Source organism: Lissotriton vulgaris, chromosome 1_1 (assembly GCF_964263255.1).
Source record: "Lissotriton vulgaris chromosome 1_1, aLisVul1.2, whole genome shotgun sequence".
Lineage (NCBI taxonomy): Eukaryota > Metazoa > Chordata > Amphibia > Caudata > Salamandridae > Lissotriton > Lissotriton vulgaris.
Genome location: NC_141685.1, coordinates 1,766,052,551 through 1,766,073,602, shown reverse-complemented (window position 1 = coordinate 1,766,073,602; position 21,052 = coordinate 1,766,052,551). Strand labels below are relative to the sequence as shown.

General features: G+C 47.7%; 1 protein-coding gene across 1 annotated transcript in view; it reads left to right on the top strand.

Moving 5' to 3' along the window:
• The window catches only part of NTN4 (netrin 4), a 541,542-nt gene that overhangs the window by 495,885 nt on the left and 24,605 nt on the right, over positions 1-21,052 (top strand). The window contains exon 9 of the mRNA XM_086919074.1: positions 20,736-20,906. Within this exon, the coding sequence (XP_086775200.1) occupies positions 20,736-20,906 (171 nt within the window). The remainder of the gene's footprint in view (positions 1-20,735; positions 20,907-21,052) is intronic.

Here is a 21,052-nt window from a genome sequence, read left to right as displayed (position 1 = left end):
ATTAGCACTGTTGTATTTAAATCCCAGCCACATGTCTCTCTGCTTTCTTTGGTTTTGTATTCAGCTACACAATTCTGATCGGGAAATAGACAAAAAACAGCTATTGTGTCACTTTGTATGCACTTGCGCTTTGTACGTACCTACAAAATGATACAGGCTTGCATGTAATTGCGTTTTTTTAGTTATAGCCTAGGCAGTGCCTGCACTGTCTCTTCAAGACATGCTGTATTCACTCTGTTGGCTTACAGCCCACCCATTGCCTTTTGCTTGGTCACTTCAATTGTCCAAGAAAAAGGCTTGCTTACTATTGGCTAATCCTTCTTCTTTATCCCTACTTACTGTCATTTGTATCCTCCCACAGAGCAGTGTGGCTTTCATCTTCATGTGTTGTTTTTGTGAACTCCTTTTTCTTTCACTCGCCACTTGTTGGACCCAGCTTCCTGGGCACCAGGGGGCTCAGGGGTTACTGCACTCCAATCGCATCAACTGGAGTGTTCCCCACTGGTGTCCTGGGGCCTCAGTACTAGTGGACCCAAAACTGGATAACCAAGTACTCCTCTCCAGCACTTGACTTTCTCTGGGTAGTGAGACGGAGCAGTCCAAGGCTCACTGAAGGAGGTGAGGTGGGGTTAGACATTCAGAGTACACTGCACACCGTACTACCAGCTCATAAACTCAATGTCCAATAAGTGCTTTACTTTTTATGAAAGAAAAGTACTTTAATACACATAAGATAATTATACTACACATACAACTAGGATAACCAGTGAAACCCAGATAGATGTCTCTACAACCCTCTGGGCCAGAGTTCTGACCCCAAACAGTATGTAGTGCCTAGACGCCAAGCACTATAAAAACACAGTTAACATGAAACACACAATTAGCATTGCATATTACAGACCATGTTTCACAGGCCTGCTCAAATTTGCTAGAGCCTTGATACCAATCTTTGAATTGAAAAGATAAAGTTTCAGCATATAATGTGAAGTCAAAGGTTCTTGATCAAGCCCATAACCCACACCCAAAGCAACAGAAGTGCCCTCCCATCCTGAGTGAGGACACTGCTCTAGTGGTGTCAGGGATCTGACCACAGGTGCCTGATGTATTGGCACAGTTTACTGGAGTCCCACTAGTCCAGTAGCCAATGGCTAGCTGTAGGAGGGTAGTGGCTGGACAGAGTGCCAGTTCACCCTGATACCTCCAGAGATCACAGAAAGAAAGGTGGGGGCCAGTTGCACTGGCCTCTATTCCCAGCTACTGATTGTACAGGCTCCCACAGCACAGGAGAGGAGATTAGAGAGGATTTGATCTCACCTTCAAGGACTAGAATCAAGCTTCCCGCTCTCTGGCTCCCGTGATGTGCTGCAAGCTTCCTTTCCACACCATCTTCCTTGATGTGCCGCAAGCTTCCTTTCCACACCAACTCCCTTGATGTGCTGTAAGCTTCCTTTCTACACCTTGGGCAGCTGTCTGCAATGTCCTTGTTCAAAAGTGCACACTCCACAAGTCTCACAGAGACAGCTGGCCTTCTCCCATGCTGCTGATGCCCTGGATACTCATTGAACTCTTGGAAGCAGTCTCCAACCGTCAGAGAAAACTTCCTAAAGTTCCAGACGCTGTGAGCACGTGTCTTATCTCTTGCCTTCACACTGCGGGTCGCGGTTGGCTTCCCTTGGACAGACCTGGTGTGGCCGCCTCTTCAGTCATAAAACCAGTCTTGAACAACAGCTGACCACCCAGTCCAGACTTTTATCACCTCTGATTGATAGGCTCATCCAGTCAGAGGGTCTGCTACTTTTGCATCCTGAATACAGCTCCAATCACAAAACATTCATGGTATGTTCAATGCATGACTAAAGCATGCACAGATGACCTACAGTCTTCCCTGGTACCAGCCTGTGCAATTCCCTAAGGAGGAATTTAAATTAACTCCAGACGAGGAGGCACTGACCAGTGGGGTTAGGGTCCTCTTAGCAGAGTTATTGCAGCTAAACCCAGATACGCGCTGAGTGTCTACCCCAGCCCACCAGGCCTCTCCAAGGAAATGGGGAGGGTACCAGGGGAGCTGGGATGTCCAGCAGAACAGTTTGCATTCCACACACTGGCTCAAGTCACCATTCTTCCCCAGTGCACCCACGGGTTTTCAACCACATGTCAGGTAGACAAAGGCAACAGGACCACAGGCATGGCAGACTGCACAGACTTGATCAGGAGGGTGGGTAGTGACGCACCCCTCCTTACTATAGATGTATTTCTGTCACCACTGTCAGTCTACCACAGCCTGGGTAGAGAGGGCAGTAGCCACTCTCTGAAAAAATAGGGGTGCACTAGGCATGGCCCCTTAACCTGAGAGCCAAGCTCTCGGGTCTCAATCCATGTAAACAGGGTGACCCGAAGTGGACATGTATGATTGTCATGCTCACTGAGGTAGGAATCTAGAAACCATACAGTAGCTTTTCAGTGACTTACCTGGAGATTAGCATAAGGCAGGGGAAACACTCTCTCCAGAGACATGCAAGAGACTTCCCGTCCCAACGTCACTTTCGGCTCATTGCAGTCTACAGCCGCGCAGAACTCTGGTTACTGGCATAGCGGCGAAGTAGATCAGTAGCATTTCCCTTAGATCAGGTGTCAGCATGCCAGCCACTTAAGGAGGCTGCAGATCTTTCTTTTATAAACATGGTACCCACTTTCCTAAACATGTGTTTCAGGTTCTCTAGCTGCATCATCTAGTATAGAAATCATCTCGCCTTTTACCGTTACCCTTCTTATCTACTCTTCCGCTACGCTTCCTAAGCAACTGGCCTGTCCAATTCTAACAGCGATAATATCACGCTGGCCCTGCCCCGTCACATGATCCGGAAGGAGACTGTACAGTTCAGCGATGAGCGAGAACGATGTAAACACCCTGCATGCGCACCTCCACATGATCAAAATCGAGTTATTCTTCTCGTTCGTTTGCAGTAGTGGTAGCGGAGATGTCTTTATTTCAATACTGTGATAAAAACACGCGGCCAGCAGATCCAGCTGATCATTGAATCTCTTGACTGATGCACTGCTGGCTGTAAACGTGGCGTGGATGTGCACAGAAAGGGCTCCTGAACATTCACTTAATGGACTGCATGTGTACCCCCCTGCAATGTGCACACTCTGCTCCTGAGATATAGAGAGACACTCACCGACACACGTACGCACACACATGCATTCACACTCTTTGTGCCTTAGAAGTATGCACACACTGAGACCCAAAGTACATACCAGCAAACAAGCTGTACCCCCCTAGTGGGGACACACTCCGTGTCCCCTGAAGTATATTCACTCTCTGCCACCTGATGTGTACACACTTTGTCTCCTAAAACACGCACACCTATTGAATTGAATGTATTAACTGTACAATGAATTAAAATCATTACAGTAAGGAATACAAAACAGGCATTGTATAAAAAGATTAAAAAGATTGAAAAATCTACACAAGATATGTTAAAAAGACTATAAACACTTCAGTTTGTTATTGGTGAGGGTACCTCCCCTCCCCAGTGGCCTACTTGATCAACGGCACCCAAGTTTGTGGTCATGCTCCAGTACTCCAACTCATGTTTGTAGAGCCCCCATAGCCTTGAAGATGGACTGCTTTATAAGTCAATTAACCCTTGTTCTGGGTGCTCCAAGTTGGAACCATGTGATGGAGCACGCGCCACAGAGCTTGTTCTAGGCCCAGCTGCTTTCTTCCACTTAATTTGCAATTCCTGTTACCACGGATCAGTTGAGTTCATTAGCAGCTTTTAGGGTGATCCTGATCTGATGTATACATTTTGTCTCCTACAACACACTTAATAAGGAATTGGTAAGCGCACTGCCTCTGAGGTAAATTGTGGTTCTAAGGGTGTGCCATGCTCCAGGGAATCACTCTCTGTACTGGAGTGTAATGTGTATCAAACCAGGTTGCATCCCCATGCAAGTGGGATAAGTCTCCCATGCACTAGTTAAACAGTCCTTCGTGAAGGTTTCAACAATTTCTTTCCAGGTTCATAAAAACACCACTCTGTATCCGTAGGTTTCACTGTTTAATGATATTGTTACATCGCAATACTTTTCTCTCTTGTTTTCAAACAGAAATGGTTTTTGAACTACATTTCCCAGAATGCAGTATGGCGAGTGTAAACTTTATAAATCCCAATGCATTTTGGCTGTGAAGCCTTCATCTGGGGATGATCGGTGTCTCAGGTTAGAAAGCGGATTAGGCGCCATCATTGTCTCTGCTTGAGACGATGAGACGATGAAGGCACCAAATCCTCTTCAATGAGTTACTGAACTCATGCTTTTTCTTTGCTACTCTCTTGAGGTGAACGTCTTTCTCTTTCTGCCCGCTCTGCCTATGACCCCTCTGGGTCTCACCCCCCCACCTATCCGTCTAGTCTTACTCTGATCCCCCTTCTCCCTCTCTGCCACCTATGAGTTAGCATTCACTTTGAAATGTACGTATAAAATGTATAAATGATGATTGTTGTAACTTGGCGTTGTTCACAATGTAAAGCGCTCTGATACCTTCGGGTCCAGCCAGCCTATATAAAACTCAAGAAATACAAATAAATATAAAATGTCTCCCTCATACTTCTACCAACCCTGTCATCTCTCCCCCACATCCTCCCTGCCCCTCTCATCTCTCCCTCCCACTCCCACTGACCCCTCTCATCTCGTACTCCCACTGCCCCCTCCATCCCTCTCTCACACTCCCCGTTTCCTCTCTGTACTTCCGGCTCACACAAGCTGCCTTCCTGTAACTTCTCACCTCACTTCTCACTTCTGTGCACTTGTCCACCTTTCACCCCCCCCCTTTCTCTGGGTGCCCCTCCCAGTCGTCTCAGTGCTGCTCTCACTTATACTCAGATTTTGAAAATGTGCACAGCCTGTCTCTTTCCTTGCTCATTATGTCGGCTCACTCGCCTCTTAATCCGGTGCCCATCTTCAGTGCCCCACCGTCAACTGGTGAATGGTCATTGTCTCTCTGAACACCTGCCTTACTGTGAGGTTAATAAGGTTTCTTTGGGAAGAGCAATCAGCCCCTCTCTCTTACTCTCTCTCACCCCTCTCTATCGCTCTCTCACACACTCTTCGCGCCTCCCGAGCATAGTTTTTTTCCTGTGCCTTTTCAAGGTTTCCATCCCTCAATCCCATGCTCTCCTCCTCTTCTTGAGGGTTTCTTCTGCGTACACAGGTGCTCCCTCTTTATGGGTCTGTCACCTGCTCTTCCCTTCTTTCTCTCTTTCTCACACACTCTTTCTACTCCTCTATCTGGAGTTCATTCAACACTTCGTGAACAAACTACCTATCCCTCTCTGTCTTCCTGTCTATCTGTTCTGTGCAGCTTTTCCCCTATCTATCCACCATGCCACATAATTTCACTCCACAAATCCACTCCACACCACACAATTCCACTCCACACAATTCCAAAACTAACAATTCTAATCCAACCCACAAAATTCCACTCCACACACATCCACTCCATTCCACTCCAAACCTAAACACATGGGTAATAGACCTTGTCATTTACAACGCCAATTGCTCTAACTCTTGCAAATGCGATACTTATTGGCATTGCCAATGCTTGTTTGCTATATCTGTGCACAACAGCAGGCTGCATGTCTGAATTTCAATAGGACATATAAAAGGAGCAACATAGAGTTCTGAGAATAGTGCCTGATTTAGGGTTTGGTGGGAGTTACTCCCTCACAAACGTGACACATATCCTGTCCGCTGTATTACAAGTGCACTATATTCTGTGGCACTTGTGAGAAAGGGGTGGGATATCTGTCACGTTTGTGACAATGTAACCTCACACTAGCAAAGTCTAAACCAGGCCCTATAGAAGCATCTGGCCAGTGTTCTTCCTCCCAGCAGACACTGTGACAGACTCCCTGTGCTATCCCCACCCTGCTCTCATCCTATGAGAGCCGCGTGGTGATTGGCCTCAGCAAGCTCGGAAGACGCTCCGTTCAGGAGAGGGAGTCTGTGCTGTTTCCCCAGCCTAACTGTTCAGTACAGCCGGGTTGGAGAAACCTAAGTGCGCATGTGTGTTTGGCTGGCGTCAGACGGCCGGCCAAAAACACATTGCAACTTAGAAGTGCACATAGCACTCCTCCTCCCCACTCCATGGCATGGCCCGCCCCTCCCTACACGCGCTGGCTCAGAACCGGCAAATATTTACATTTATTTTAGAACCGGCAAATGAAAAATAAAATGATGATAGAACATCATTTTATTTTTCACCTGCTGACTCTGAGCCAGTGGGGCAAAGCTCCGCCGCCTTTGTGGAGGAGCCGCCCCTGATTTCACTCCAGGGGCCAGTGACCAGTGTGAGAGTGGCACACAAAAAAAACAGAAACTAGGATTTATACCTGCATAGAGGAGATGGTAATCGGAGGTGCAATGGACAGCTGCAGACTAGAATATGAGCCTGGGGCAAAACGAAAGTCCAGCCGAATCTAGGAGGGGGACCAGACCGAGGGAAGAGACAGAGATACTGAAGAGAAAGGAATAACACGGTGGATGAAGGCAATGAATGTTTTGATTAAAATACACAATACCGGAATTTGTGGCAAAGATTAAATGGACACGAACGGGGAAAGGTAAGATAGGAGAAGAAGCATCCCAGCAGTAGGAGGACATTGAAGGAGGCAACACGACAGGTTGTAAACAGATTGGAGAGAGAAAAGTGAGCAGGCTGTGGGGGGGGGGGGGGGGATGCATGCTGATCATTACGTAATAGAAGCTCTGTAATTTACAGCACTGCAAATGGCACAGTGGTAGACTGTAGCATAGAGAAACATGCAAACTTTACTGCAATCAAATGCCAAATGTGTTAAGTATTGTCATGATTTATAGGAATATGTGAAAATGTGCGCTACCCCCTCACACAGCAAAACGTATGTGTGCATTTTACAGTGTGTTGCCTGAATGCACCCAACAAAACTATAACGTGAAAATAAATATGTCAAACTAAGAGTCTGACTTTGCGTCTCCAGTTCGGTAAATGAATTACATACCGTCTGTGAATGCCAGACTCCCTTTGGTTTTTTTCGTAAATTGTTTTCAGCACCTGCCTCACCAACAAGAACGAGGGAGGAAAATAGTTGCGGCCATCAGTCACATGGCAGCAGAGTGCCAAGTGACCTCCAGAGCGAGGGTCAGCCCGGCGGCATGGGGGTGAAATACAGCTCTGCTGCAGCACCGCCGATGGAAACAGCATGAGCCCTCTTGGCGCGCGGCTTCCTGAGCAGAGTATTGACAGGGTTTAATCCTGCACGAGATAAGAAATGAAAGGGAAAACAGATTCATAAATCTTATCTAGAGTTCATTCTCCTCCCACCATCTCATCACTCTCTGACGAGGGGAGTATGGAAGGCTTCAGGACTCCTGGGTGGGGTGAAGGGAGGTCAAAGCACCAGCATCCAAGGGCACAGCGAAGCAAGCCAGAGAGAAAAAATCATTTCTCTGGGGCCACTGCTTTGGACTTTTTCAGACAGTGTGTTAAGGTATCCACCATACACCATAGCTTTTGAAATGGAATGTGACTTTGTAGATATTTTTATGTCTATTATTTTCTTGCCTTATACAACAAACAAGCATTGCCATAACCATACGTTGAATAGTAATACCTGCTTGTAAATACTTTTTTAAAACCAAATGTTATTGCTTTTCAGAAATAAAAAAAAAGCAATAAAACATACAGTGTCTGAAAATTGGGAATTGGATGGGGAAATGTACAAGGACATAGAGGAAATGAAGAGACACATCATTTTGAATAATGCTGCACACCCCAGAGGGTTTAAGGATAATTGGCTCCACCCTTGAAGATCCTCATTCACCCTAGTCACAAGAGGCCGAAGGTTGAGATTCCATGCCAGCTCTGGTAGGTTAGAGATGTAAATGCCTAGGTACTGAAAGGATAACTGGCGCACCGGGATCCTGAGACACCAAAAGTGGCCACCCACGTTGCCACATTGTGGAGAAGTGTGGCTCACTAGTTAGAGGAGGCAGACCTGGAAGCAGAGGTCAGCCCGGGACCAGGGTTCGATTCCCGGTCCCGGCTCGGCGGGGTCATGAGTCCTAAAATGTCCATGGACTCGACAATTCTCGCTCCGGTGCCTACTCGGTTCACGGGTTCACACTCTGCGACTCTGGGCAATAGCTTGCTTAATCTCCACAACGGTCCCTCGCGGCGGGATGCCTGGCTTTCAGCTTGCGGATACCCTTCCAGGGTTATCTCACATGGGAATACCAGGACGGGTGCCCTAAGCAAGCGCTTAGAAATCGGTTGGTGATTTGCGCTATATAAATTCCTGTACATTTACATTTACATTAGTCTGGATGGATCAGATGGGACCTAGACCGAAAGCCAAAACATTTGCAAATACCTTAATATAGGTGTTGATGAGGGAAATGGGTCTGCATGAGGAGCAATGGATGGAGGGGTGATCCATCTTGGGTAGCACTACGATAGTGGCTGTGTCAAAATTCAAGGGGAATGATCCATGGTCAGCCTCTCCCACGCATTGTGCCCGGAGATGGGGAAGCAGAAGAGACCAAAAGCGTTCATGGCTCCAATGGCTTCGATCGGGAATCCATCTGGGCCCAGAATCTTACTGGAGGCCAGCTCCGATAGGGCAATGTTGATCTCCTCTGCCATAATCTGTTGGTCAAGGTCATGGGCTAGAGACAGGGAAATCACAGGCAGTGGGATCTCCACTAATAGAAGTGATTCAAGTTCTGACGTGGGAATACGTGTCTCCACGTACAGTGTGTAGTAGTAATCCGCAAAGACCTGCACAATCTCTACGGTACGCTCGTGGTAGTACGCCCAGCATCCTGTATGAACGGTACACTTCTGGACACCATATCAGTTGCCAGTCAGTAGAGGAGCTTGCCAGACTTATCTACATGCTTGTACACACGCTGAGTTGATGCCCTCCAGCACTGTCTAGCTTCCTCCAGTGAGATTTGTTTCGGTTGGGATCCCGCCAGTGCCAATTGGTAGTACAGATTAGCCATTGGCTGTTGGTGGGCCCACCGTTCCAAGGATAGGATCTGGGTATCCAGGTCCCTCACCTGCTGTAGCTGTTGCCTCTCTTTACCCCAGATGCAGCTGTTGATCAGACCTTGCAGTGCAAGTTCACAGGAGGCCCATAAAGCCCAGCAGAGGTCACAGTGTTACAGTTGAGTGCAAAAAGGACTTAATTTCCTCCCCTACAAGGTCAGCACATAGCTCTCAGGTGCCTTTTGAAGGGTCCCATCTCAAGTAAGAGAGGGGCATGGTCAGAAATGCCTCAGGGCACGACTTGAACCAGCAAATGTGTCAGACAAAGTACATCGGAGGCTGGAGCCAGGTGTGGTTGATTCACAACAGCATTTTGTGCATTGCAGATGTGTTGTGTACTCACAGACAGTGGGTGTCAAGTCCTTTATGTGTCACAGAGACCCAATGAGTCTCCCCAGAGAGAAAGCCGGGAGGAACGTAAACTCCATCCGGCCAGGCGGTTCAGAGGTATCTAATACTGGACCGAGAACAGCATTAAAATGACCCCCAATCAATGTGGTACCCGCAGAGAAAGGCCAGTAGGAGGATCCCTTAGTGTCTACAGCGTTTGCTGGAGCTGCTGCTGAGGAGAATATGCCGAAAGAAAGCTGCAGGGTGTGCACTCGAATCGACCCTCAATCCCCACATAACACCTCGGCAGGTCGACGATAAAAGGCATAAACCACCATTGGACATCCCTAATGCAACAGAATAGCCACTCCATGAGTGCTACGAGAAAGCCTGGAGAAGAACACCCGGTTGTCGCTTAATCGACCTAGGAAGGTGCATTGCATGCCTATTAGATGGGTTTGTTGGTACATAATCACCTCCGGCTGGAGGCGGTTAACATACGGCAAGACGACTGACAGTTTTATACAGTATACAAGGCTGTTAACGTTCCATTATAAGACTATAACCTTGGGAGATAGGGAAGGGAGTCTGTTAGAGGGCCACCCTTCAAGTGAGTAGACCAGATACGAGGTGTAGTGCTATCGGGGTGGGACCACGAATGTCGGTGCAGTGAATCGCATGTGTGTCGTGCAATAAGTACAGTAGTTGTGAATGCAAACAAATTAGAACAAAACAACCCACCCCCCACCCCACACTTCCAACCCTGAAGCATCTGTTACCCTAATCTCAAACATCACGGTGGTCAAATTGAGCCTGGAGCCTTCCAACAGTCCCAGGTCACCCTTGAAGAGGATAATAGTGCCCAACAGCAAACTCAAGTTATCCTACTATAGTAAACATAAAAAATCATAAAAAATGAATAAATTACCACCTCCCCCCAGACTATTGCCAGCAGTGTCCCAAGTAAATGTATTCATCGGGAAAGCACAGCGGCCATAGTGCAGTTTTGTGTCACATCATCGGAGTAGCTCTGAGTCTCCCAATATCCAGAAATCAAGTGGGTGTCCCAGTGTCATCACCACAGGATCTGAAAAGGTATGGACTGTCAGATAGCAGAGCCTCACTCAGGACCAGTGTCCCCTGAGGTACCAATGACATGTCGCCGACTTGGCGAGGTCCACCCCCTCCGCGGGACAGATAGTGCCTTCTGAGAGTGGGGGGCCGGGACAGCGGGTCAGGGATGATCTCCCACATCTGTGCCCCCACCTACACTGAGACACAGGGACGTTGTAGATCTTGCTGTTCCATCACCGACTCCTAGGCCTGTTCTGGATTGTCGAAGAAGTAGATTAAAGAGTTGAATAGTACCTTTAACTGGGCTGGGAAGAGGAGTATGTACTGGAGTTTGAGGACATGAGGCATCTGTTTGATGTCCTCGAAGAAGCGTGGGTTGGACTGCGTGTGTGTAGTCCAGGAAAATCAAGAATGATGTAAGTGATGTTGTCTGGCCTCATGGAGAAGGGTGTTGCGTTGCCGATGATTGAGGATGCGAACAATAACAGAATATAGAGGGGCACTATGGTCTCTTGGTGAGGGAGTGATGTGCCATCTCCACGAAGAAGCAGCGGTACAGTTTGATGGCAGAAGCCCAAGACATGAGTCACTCTACCAGCAGGCAATCTGCACCGTATGTCTCTATCCCCTTGGGGAATTTGTTGAATCACATGTTATTCCATTGTGAGCAGTTCTTTGCATCTTCGGCCCATTACTCCTGGGAAGCCGATACGGAGAGCAGCCTGGAGACTTGTAGTTCTGTGGTCGCCACCTTGTCCTCCACTGTGGAGACCCTGAATTCAGCCTCTGTCACCCGGCCCACCACAATGTGAATATCTTGACATGATAAAGCTATGTCCACTCTGACCTCACCCACCTAAGCCTCGACTGCCTCCTTAGAGTCTTGGATGGCTTTGAGGAGAATGTCCAGTTCTACTTGCACTGGGGGGGGGGCCTGCAGGAGGGGAGGTCCTGGCAGCTGCAGTTGTGCTAGAAGCAGGCCTAGTATATTGCTCCTTTTTGGTTTATGCTGGTGTCTAAAGAGGTGGTTTGTCTCGCCCCATCTCCAAAAGCACCCAAGACTATGTCACCACAGGCCAGGGTCTACAATCTCTTGGCCCGCTGATCCTTTGGGGCAGAACAAGCAGCCACACCGCCATGTTGTAGTGCACCACTGGTTTGGACCCCTCTCCTTCACAACCCCCCAAAACATAGGGGAGCCCAGCCCCTTACTGACACCTGTAATGCCTGCATCGCCACCAAGTCAGGCCCATGCACCCATCAAGGAGTTCACGAAGGAGGAAGGGGAGAGGAGAAAGGCTTGAGTGCCGCCTCTTCCCAACCCCCGCAAAGCACAAGTGGGACAGGCCGCCAGGACGATTCGAATCCAGGAAAGGGGGAAATGCAAAGAGGAGGCGAGGGCCCCAAAGGCAACGCGCACAAGCGAGGCCAGATGGTCCACAGCCGCCATAAATACTGTAGTGCAACTCGCAGGTGAATCAGGCAGCGTTCCTCGCCTCCCTGAAGCCATGTCCGCTCCACCCCCGTACGATCAGAAGCACAGGGGGGGTATTTAGGAGGCCCTGGCCGCAGCCCAGGTAGCGTGCAGTTCCACAGATGTGGCGATCTCCATTCAGCGAGGAGCGTCCAGCCAGACCAGGCCGGATACCCAGCCGTAATGCCCAGGACTGTCAGCATAGGTCCTACAGTGACCAGTCTATGCGCTGCCTCCCTCCGAGCTATGCACCGGCCCAGGTGGCTGACGGGAGTCACTGCTGAAGGCCAAGGGGGAAAAGAGGGGAGCAGGATCCGTGCGGTGCGGGTCATATAGCGCCCAGGAAATGCATGTTTCAGGGCCTGGCCGCCATCTTGATGGTGGTGTGTGGTGGGTCATGGCAGCAAATGGGACTGAGGGAGGTCTTGCAGACCGAATAAGGTTCCAATGCTGCTCCATCGCCTTCAGCCTCGAGGAGGGTGTCTCACGGATAGGGCGACGGGAGCTAAGTTACAGTGCAGCTGCCATCTTGGCTGGCAAGCCACACCAGCACTTGCAAATACTTTTATACATTGTGTATGGCAACAGGTTTAATCCATTTGGAGTGACAATGATATCTGGTGAAGGTGGATTGGGTAGGTATGTTTAGTGATTGTGATTTCTGTGTTGTGATGGGGTGGGATAGTTCAGTTGTCGTGGTTGTATTATTTGGTTGTTGTAAAGGGGCTGGATAGTGCGCCTATTATCGTTGTAAAACCAGAGTCACAAAGCAGGGCTGGGGAGAGCATATGTTATAAGCATGGCATTTGTTTACTGAAGACGGTAGCTCAAATGTTAAGAGTATAACATTAATTTGGTGGAAAAGGGCACTGCACTTGCTATGAGGTTGATATTTGATGCACTTGTTATAAAGTGTGACATTTATTTGATGGAGCGGGGTCATACAAATGTTATGAGGCATTTGGCAGTGCAAATGTTATAGTTATGTTATTTTCTTTCTGAAGAGGGGCAATTTCATTTTCTTTTGGGTGCCATATTTCTTTGGTGAGAATGGAAGTGCACTCTCAATGAGACAGAAATAGATCTTGTTTCTTTAATATGATATTAGTACTAGTACCACAATTTTCTTTTCTTTTCAGTTCAGCAACGCCCAAAATATTATACATCTTTAAAACAAGCCAACACGTGGTCATTGGCAGTGAGACCTTACTAAACCCATTGAAAGTCCTTCTTCCAACAGAAATACTTCATTTTGGCAGTGTTTGATTTTGAAAAAAATGATGTGCTTGGTATTGAAAGATACTGTTTGCATTAAGCTAACACATAAAAAGTATGATTACGTACATGAACACCTAGATAAGTCAAAGGAAGGTGTTTATACAAGAAGGGTTCCCTGGTAGCCTCCCGTGCATTGCTACTCAGCGGCAAGAGCAGGGATTGTGAATGGCAGTGTATTGTACTGTGTACTACGGTGTATAAGGCCAATCAAGTTTACCACAGCAATGAGTGCAAACATTGATCATACAGAAAGACGAAACATTACATGACAATTGTCCACATTCAAATACAGTAGTCTCAAACAGGGTAACTTCGTTCTTTGTTTCGTTGAGACTCAGTGTGGACCGATACAAAAACAGAAAGTCCTGATCAATGTTTGCACTCAGCCTAATGAAGTTCAGCACTTTGTCACCAGTCACGACTCACTCACCCAATGTATATTCAATCCATGTGTTATGTTTTTGTTTGGACAGCTTCAGTAAAAATTGTGAATTAATTCACTACACAGTTAATACAAGACTTTTACCTTTATTACTATTGTGTTCAGTGTGTGTCTCTCTTATATCCATCATGGGATACAGCTTGGTTTTTGTATTCAATACTTTTTTCAATCTAATTGCGATCCCCAACAGAACCAATGTTTTTGTTTAGTTTCCTCATCAAGGTTCTGAGGGTTACTGGGTTGCCCCATTACTTCTAATGCCAGATTGTGATGGCGGTCGGTGTGCTGGCGAGCGGCAAACACGACCGCCTCGGGTCCGACAGAAGCAATCGTTCTGATTGCCTGCCGGACAGCCCCACATCCCCAGAATGGTACCTAGCAGGCACTGCCACCGTGATTGGAATGCAGGCTTCCCATCAGCCTTTCCATGGCGGGACAACCGCCATGGAAAGGCTGGCAGAGATGTACTTTAAGGGTCTGGAGCGGCCCCCTGGACCAGGGGAGTTTGGGTATGGTGCCCCCCACATTTCCCTGCCACATAGTGCAGGGAAATGTTCAAGGTGCATTATTAACACTGTGGTGGGTGTTGCACCCCCAAAATACTGATGTTGAAGTTTTCAAGGTGAATAAGCAAAAAAGATGCCTTTACATTTTGTTTTTATCTTGTCACATTTGCTATGTGTTCAGCAGTCAAAAGTCAGGCTATGTCTTATAACAAATTACTACTTATTCTCTTTACATAGAAACAAATTGCTGCCTATTCTTTTAGCATGGAAATTGGAATTTACTTTTCTTTCTCTGATTTCAAAGTGAGACTATTTTGTAAAGTGAATTATGTGGCTATTTGCTGGTATGAAAGGAAAGACTGCAGAATGTAACTTTTTCTAACAAACAGCAAAATTTAAATACGTATAAATGAACCATACACATTTTTCAAAACATATCAGAGGTTCGGAAAGCACAAATGAAGTGCTGTTTTCATAATTCTGTAGTGTGATAGGAACACATTTTTAATAGGATCACAAAAAATCAAGACACGTTATGTGATGATGCGCAATGACAAATATTCTCTGAAATCTGATTTCAGAGATCATCATTTATGCCCGAGATGATTTTATCAATAAAACTATGTGGAAAGGTAATGTCCATTTCAATAGAAAATGTTTTTTGAATTTGAATTTAAAAACATTTCTTGAGCGCTCTTATACCAAGCGGTTTCATGGCGCTTTGGAGATTACGACCAGCAAACAGCAGTAGGAGAGGACATACTAGGTGGCAAAAGCACTAGAAAAAAGAAAAGTTTTCAAGTTTTTCCGGAACTCTAAAGAAGAGGATGAAGTTCGGAGCGCCAGGGGGAGGGAGTTCCAGAACACAGGTGCAAGGGCCGCAAATTTCGCCCCGCCAGCTTTCTTTTTCTTAGAACGGGGTATGGCCAGGAGTGCCATGTGAGTAGAGCAGAGTTCTCTGCCCGGTAAATAGGGCCTGACAGCTGAGCAAATAAACTCAGGAGCAGTGCCCATCCTGGCCTGGAAGGTGAGGCAGCCTAGTTTGAATAAGGACCGTTCTCTCACAGGCAGCCAGTGCAGTGCCTTCAGCAATGGGGTGGCTCGATGGAATTTGGGCAATCCATGAATCAGGCGGGCAGCCTGATTCTGCACTAGCTGCAAGCGGTGTATCGCGTAGGCCGGCGCGCCGTTGTAGATTATGTTTCCATAATCAAGGCGCGAGAGCACCATAGCCATTACAATAACCATTAGCGCCGGAAGGGAGAAAAAACTGGATATTTTCCAGATTATCCTAAGAGAGAAGAAGCAGGAGGATACCACCGAACTGACTTGGGAGTGCACAGAAAGTTGAGAGTTAAGCAGAATCCCAAGGGTTTTGACTTTAGGGACCGGGAGTGGGGGGGGCACCAAGTGATGAGGGCCAAAAAGATGGGGACCATGTACTGCAACCACCTCCAGTCAAGACCAGCTCAGTCTTTTCTGGATTAAGCTTGAGGTGGTTGCAGTTCATCCAGTCGTGAATGAATAACATAACAGTTTGAACATTCAGAGCGGACGAGGGGGAGTGGGAAAGATTGAAGATTAGCTGGAGGTCATCGGCGTAATTGAACACCGTGACCTCCAGCTGCTGTAACATAAAAATGAAGGAGTAGATGTATAAATTAAACAGAAGGGGGGGAAGTGAAGAACCCTGAGGGACGCCGCACTCCACCTTACGGGAGGCAGCAGTGAAGCCAGCAAGGTGGACCGTTTGAGCCCTGTCGCACAGGAAGGACTCAAGCCATGAGAGTGCTAAGCCCTCTATGCCCGCCGCCTTGACACGGGTGAGGAGGATGGAATGGTCCACCGTGTCAAAGGCGGCGGACAGGTCCAGGAGGATAAGGGCCTGCGGGAGATTGGTGTCAATGCCCTCGCGAAGTTCATCCATTACCGAAATCACTACCTTCTCCGTGGAGTGTAGAGGTCGAAAGCCCGCCTGGCGGGGAGAGAGGCAGTGATTTGCCTCCACATGGGTGCTCAGGGTGCTGGTGACGTGGGTTTCCAAAACCTTTCCCAAGTATGGCAGCAGGGAAATGGGACGATAGTTGGAAGGGGATGAGGGATTAGCGCCAGGTTTTTTTAAGATTGGGATAATAACCGCTGCTTTGTGAAAGTTGGGGACGACTCCATTGCTGAGCGAGTCGTTAAGGAGTGTGAGGGGAGGGGTAGGGCAAGCCAGGAACATTTCTCTGAGGACGTGGGCGGGTCCGAAGTCCAGGGGGGAGCCCGACTTTACCCGTTGAAGCAACGGAGGAAGTGAGTCCATGGTCAACAGAGGAATACTGGTCAGTTTAGAAGCGGTGGGTGGGGAGAGGGGTTAACGAATGTTGGTGAAGGGAGGGGTATGTTGATTTTGATCTTTGCAACCTTCTCAATGAAGAATTCATTGAGCGAGTTGCAGAAATGCTCGGAAGGGGGGATTGTTGCCGTGGCTCTATCGGATGAGGCTAATTTGTGGACAGTGGCGAAAATTTCTTTGGACTGGGACTCTGCCGCTAATATCCTGTTGGAGTAAAATTCAGTCTTGGCCTTGAGAATGCCTTTTTTATAGGCCTGGAGGACAGAAAGATATGCAGTTTTCAGTACAGGGCAGTAAGCTCTCCTCCAAGCTCGCTCAGCTCTCCGTGCAGCTAGCTTTTTCGCCTTGAGGTCTGAGTTAAACCATCTATTAGCTGGATGGGCCCTTTTAACCGTAATCCATCTCAGGGGGGCGAATTCGTCGCCCGATTGGGTCAGCCAGTTGTTAATGGTTGCCAGCTGAACTGGGGCTGGGAGGCCTGAGAGGTCAGGGCTGGTCTCGGCCAAGGACGAGCAGAAGGACGGCATATCAGCTTTGCCCCATTTCCTGATCCAGATATTCTTGCAGAGTAGGGGCTTGGCCTCAGGGGCTAGGGCAAGGGAGAATGAAATAACTAAGTGATCAGACCAGGGGCAGGGGGAAACGATGGGAAGTGATGTGGGGACATTTAAAGCCCAGATCTGGTCCAACATATGACCATAGGTGTGAGTGGGACTGTGGATGTGGGGTATGAAATTAAGACTGGTCATAAGGTCAGTAAAGTCCTTGGAGTGGGAGTTTTCAGCGGGGTCATTGGGCCAGAAATTGAGGTCCCCTAGGACTAGAACTGATGAGTTATTTATCGCCAGTGTGGCCAGGAGATCTTGAAAACTGGAATTGAAGGAGGGGGTGAGTTGAGAGGGAACACATGTCAAAGGTGTCTGGTATGAGATCGAGCGTGCTACCAGGTAGTCCACTTCCGAAATAAGGGGGGAGGGAAGGATCTGAAAGTGGAGATCAGTGCGAGCTATCAAGGCCACTCCTCCACCCCTCTTGCCCTCCGGCCGATCAGCTCGGATGGGAGAGTATGAGGGGGGCAATATAGCTAGAATGTTGGGCAGGGAGTCAGCCTTGAACCAGGTCTCGGTTAAAAACAAGAGATCGGGTGCGTGCGTGTCAATGTAGTCAAATAGCTCGTACTGATGATTGACCGCTGACCTGGTATTAAGTAGTGTGGCCGAGATGTTGAATGCCGGTATTTGGGGAGTGAAGGAATGAGTAAGGGTCGGGATGGGGAGACAAGCGAGGGTATCATCTGTGACACAATCGCTGGAGGGGAACAGGGAGGGGAAGTAGACAAACCAAGGACAGACACATGAGTAGCTACAGAGGGGGAGATTTTGCCAGGGGTCCAATATGAGCAGAGTTGAGATGAGGAGTATGTAATCAAACAAGCAGAGTGGGGTGCCCCTAGCCCCTGCCAGCCGCGGACGGGCGCAGACGGGCTTAACTTTGGCCCAACTCCGGCACGCCTTCGTCGCGCCCGCTGCGCTCGTCTGCTGCGCTGACACATGTAAACCGTTTAAGTAGAGGAGTAGCGTGGGGGGAGTGGCGTGGGTGGAGTTCGCCGGTCCTGCCCAACCACAGATGGCGGCCGCGGCCGCTGTGAGCCCGCCTAGGACGATCAGCCCACAGCCAGCCACGCGCAGCCCCTGGAATGAAAGATGCAGGGTAGTAACCTGTTAACTTTGAGGGCAAGGTTAGAAACACAGGTAAAAAGCACTGAAATTACAGCGTTAAAAAGAGCGTGCCACCGCTCGCAATCAGCGGGACAAAATGCAATTTTAAAATGAAACAGCGACCATCCAGCTACCGCCAGCAAGCCCACTGCCACCGGGCTGCTCGCAATCACTGGAAAGGTGCAGGAAACACTCCTAAGTAGAGGAGTAGCGTGGGGGGAGTGGCGTGGGTGGAGTTCGCCGGTCCTGCCCAACCAAAGATGGCGGCCGCGACCGCTGTGAGCCCGCCTAGGACGATCAGCCCACAGCCAGCCACGCGCAGCCCCTGGAATGAAAGATGCAGGTTAGTAACCTGTTAACTTTGAGGGCAAGGTTAGAAACACATTAAAAAGACCTGAAATTACAGCGTTAAAAAGAGCGTGCCACCGCTCGCAATCAGCGGGACAAAATGCAATTTTAAAATGAAACAGCGACCATCCAGCTACCGCCAGCAAGCCCACTGCCACTGGGCTGCTCGCAATCGTACATACATCAAAATGTTGATGTATGTAAATGACAAAGAGCTATCACTCCATGCTTTACTAATATATTTGCTACAGTGCGCTCTAAAATTCACCACCACTTACAACCTACACCCTTGACTCTCCTGCTGAATGGGTGTTACTCATTTGCCACACTTGTTCTTTGTGTGATACTTATCTTTTTTCACACTCTTTATGAATTCAGTGATGTAATATTGATGGCAGCACCCCAACTCTAAAAACTGTTCCAGCACCAATGGTAGGGAATAACAGCAGACTGAGATCTGATCTTTAGGAATACCATAAAGACGAGGGGGGACGATTGAGAGCCCAAGAAATGGATAACTGGCAACTTAGGAAACAAGAAAGTTGAGACGTATACAGACGGTATTTTATTAGTCAGTTTTGCTATGCACATTATAATGCAGGTATGAAACAAGAACTCACCTTCTTCTCTGCAGGAAATGCAAGTCTGTCTTCTTGTCCCCTCCCCCTTTCCCCTCCCCCCAGAGTGTAGACTGACTGCATGAAGCATGTACACTGACATGCTTGGAATGCAGTGTTTCCTTGTTGCTACTAGCTGACACACCTGCAGGGCTTTTGAGGGAAAGAGCCCAAACGGTCTATCAAAAATGTGCTCATTGGCTATTAATATTGCATCACGAGGATGAATGATAGAGTTAGAATATGCCATTGACTTTTTGAGTATGAATTATTTACACCTGCTGTACTGCTTTACCTGTGCCTCAGAGACCTAAAGCTCACTTCAGCTAGACTGAATAAATATTAATTTCCTCGTGGGCTTTCGTTTAGTGGTAGACAAAAGGATCTCCAAAGCCTCCGAAGTTGGATGAAGTTTAGAAAATGCGTGAAGAAGTGCGTACTTTCCCATCATCCTCAGAGGCACACTTTCACTTCGCAGGCCCCATTCCCAGCGCAGAGCTAAATCCGCTTGTACCCCCCTTTGTAAGTCACCATCTTTATAGCTCGTGAAGCTGGAAAATCCAAGTGTCCGTGACAGGACTTTGCAGTTTCTTACACACCTACTTTTAATGCCACTTCTTTTTTCCCACTGGTAAGTGATGTTGACTATACCACGTGACTTGATTTCAGAATTGTGACCGTAGGTGAAAGATGTGGCACTAGGACATTTAAAGAGGTAATCTGATGGAGAGGAAGTTTACGCATCATAGGCTTTTGGTGAGGTATTGTCATACTAAGCAAAGAGCCTCACGAATTTATCGATGTAATACCACATTCTTAACATATATTGTAAGGAATTTTCTTACTCAGGTGTTTTAAATGTTAGTTTGACCACTTGCATCAAGCAACTACTCTCCTGCTGCAAATACCAGAAAGCCTATTGGTTCTTCCCCTTAGTTCTGGAACATGTGATACCGGGTTCATAACGTTGTCCCAGTGCAAATGCAAAGGCCCTTTGCTGATACGGCCTTGAGGGTCCCACTGAGTAGGTAATACATTCTTACAGTGTTATATGTCATCAATCAGTTAATGAATTCGCTTATCAGTTGTTGAAGAACGCTTCTTTATGGCTTAATATGACACTAAAACATTTTGGGCACATTTTCAAAGCACTGGTGCACCCACAACGTGTGGCACTGAGCACACAAATACAAATATATCTGTGAGCCCGTGTGCAGTCATTCCAGGTCGTCTACCATTCACAACCGTGTTCTGATATTGAGTGACTGGTGAAATGTAGTTGTTTTCCAGACACATATTTTTTTTATGTTTTTGAGGAAATAGAGTGTGTTATGCTCAGGGCCCAGAAAAAAACAGCTTAGATGTACCTGTGGTAAACAATGTGAAAATTAAATTACATGATGCCTTTCCTCGTAATGTATTAAATACATATTTTCCAATTAAAATTCCATTATAGACAGGGCCACTATAGCAATATGGCTCTATTGCTGAAGCACTCTGCCCTTTTTTTCAACAGTGGTGAAAGTAAAGATCTTATCCGCGCACGACAAGGGCTCCCATGCAGAGGTGAACGTGAAGATCCGGAAAGTGCTGAAGATGACAAAACTTAAGATCCGACGGGGGAAACGGATACTTTACCCTGAATCCTGGACGAGCCGTGGGTGCACCTGTCCTATCCTCAACCCTGGTACGTGATCAACTTGAATTATTGCAACAAATGATGGTGCATGAGCAGTGGGGTAGTGGGGTGACCGACGGCTGTGGTGTGGAGTGAGCAGTAGGGATCTGAGAAGGAAGGGGGAGGATGTTAGTCCTAAAAAATGATAACTGCCT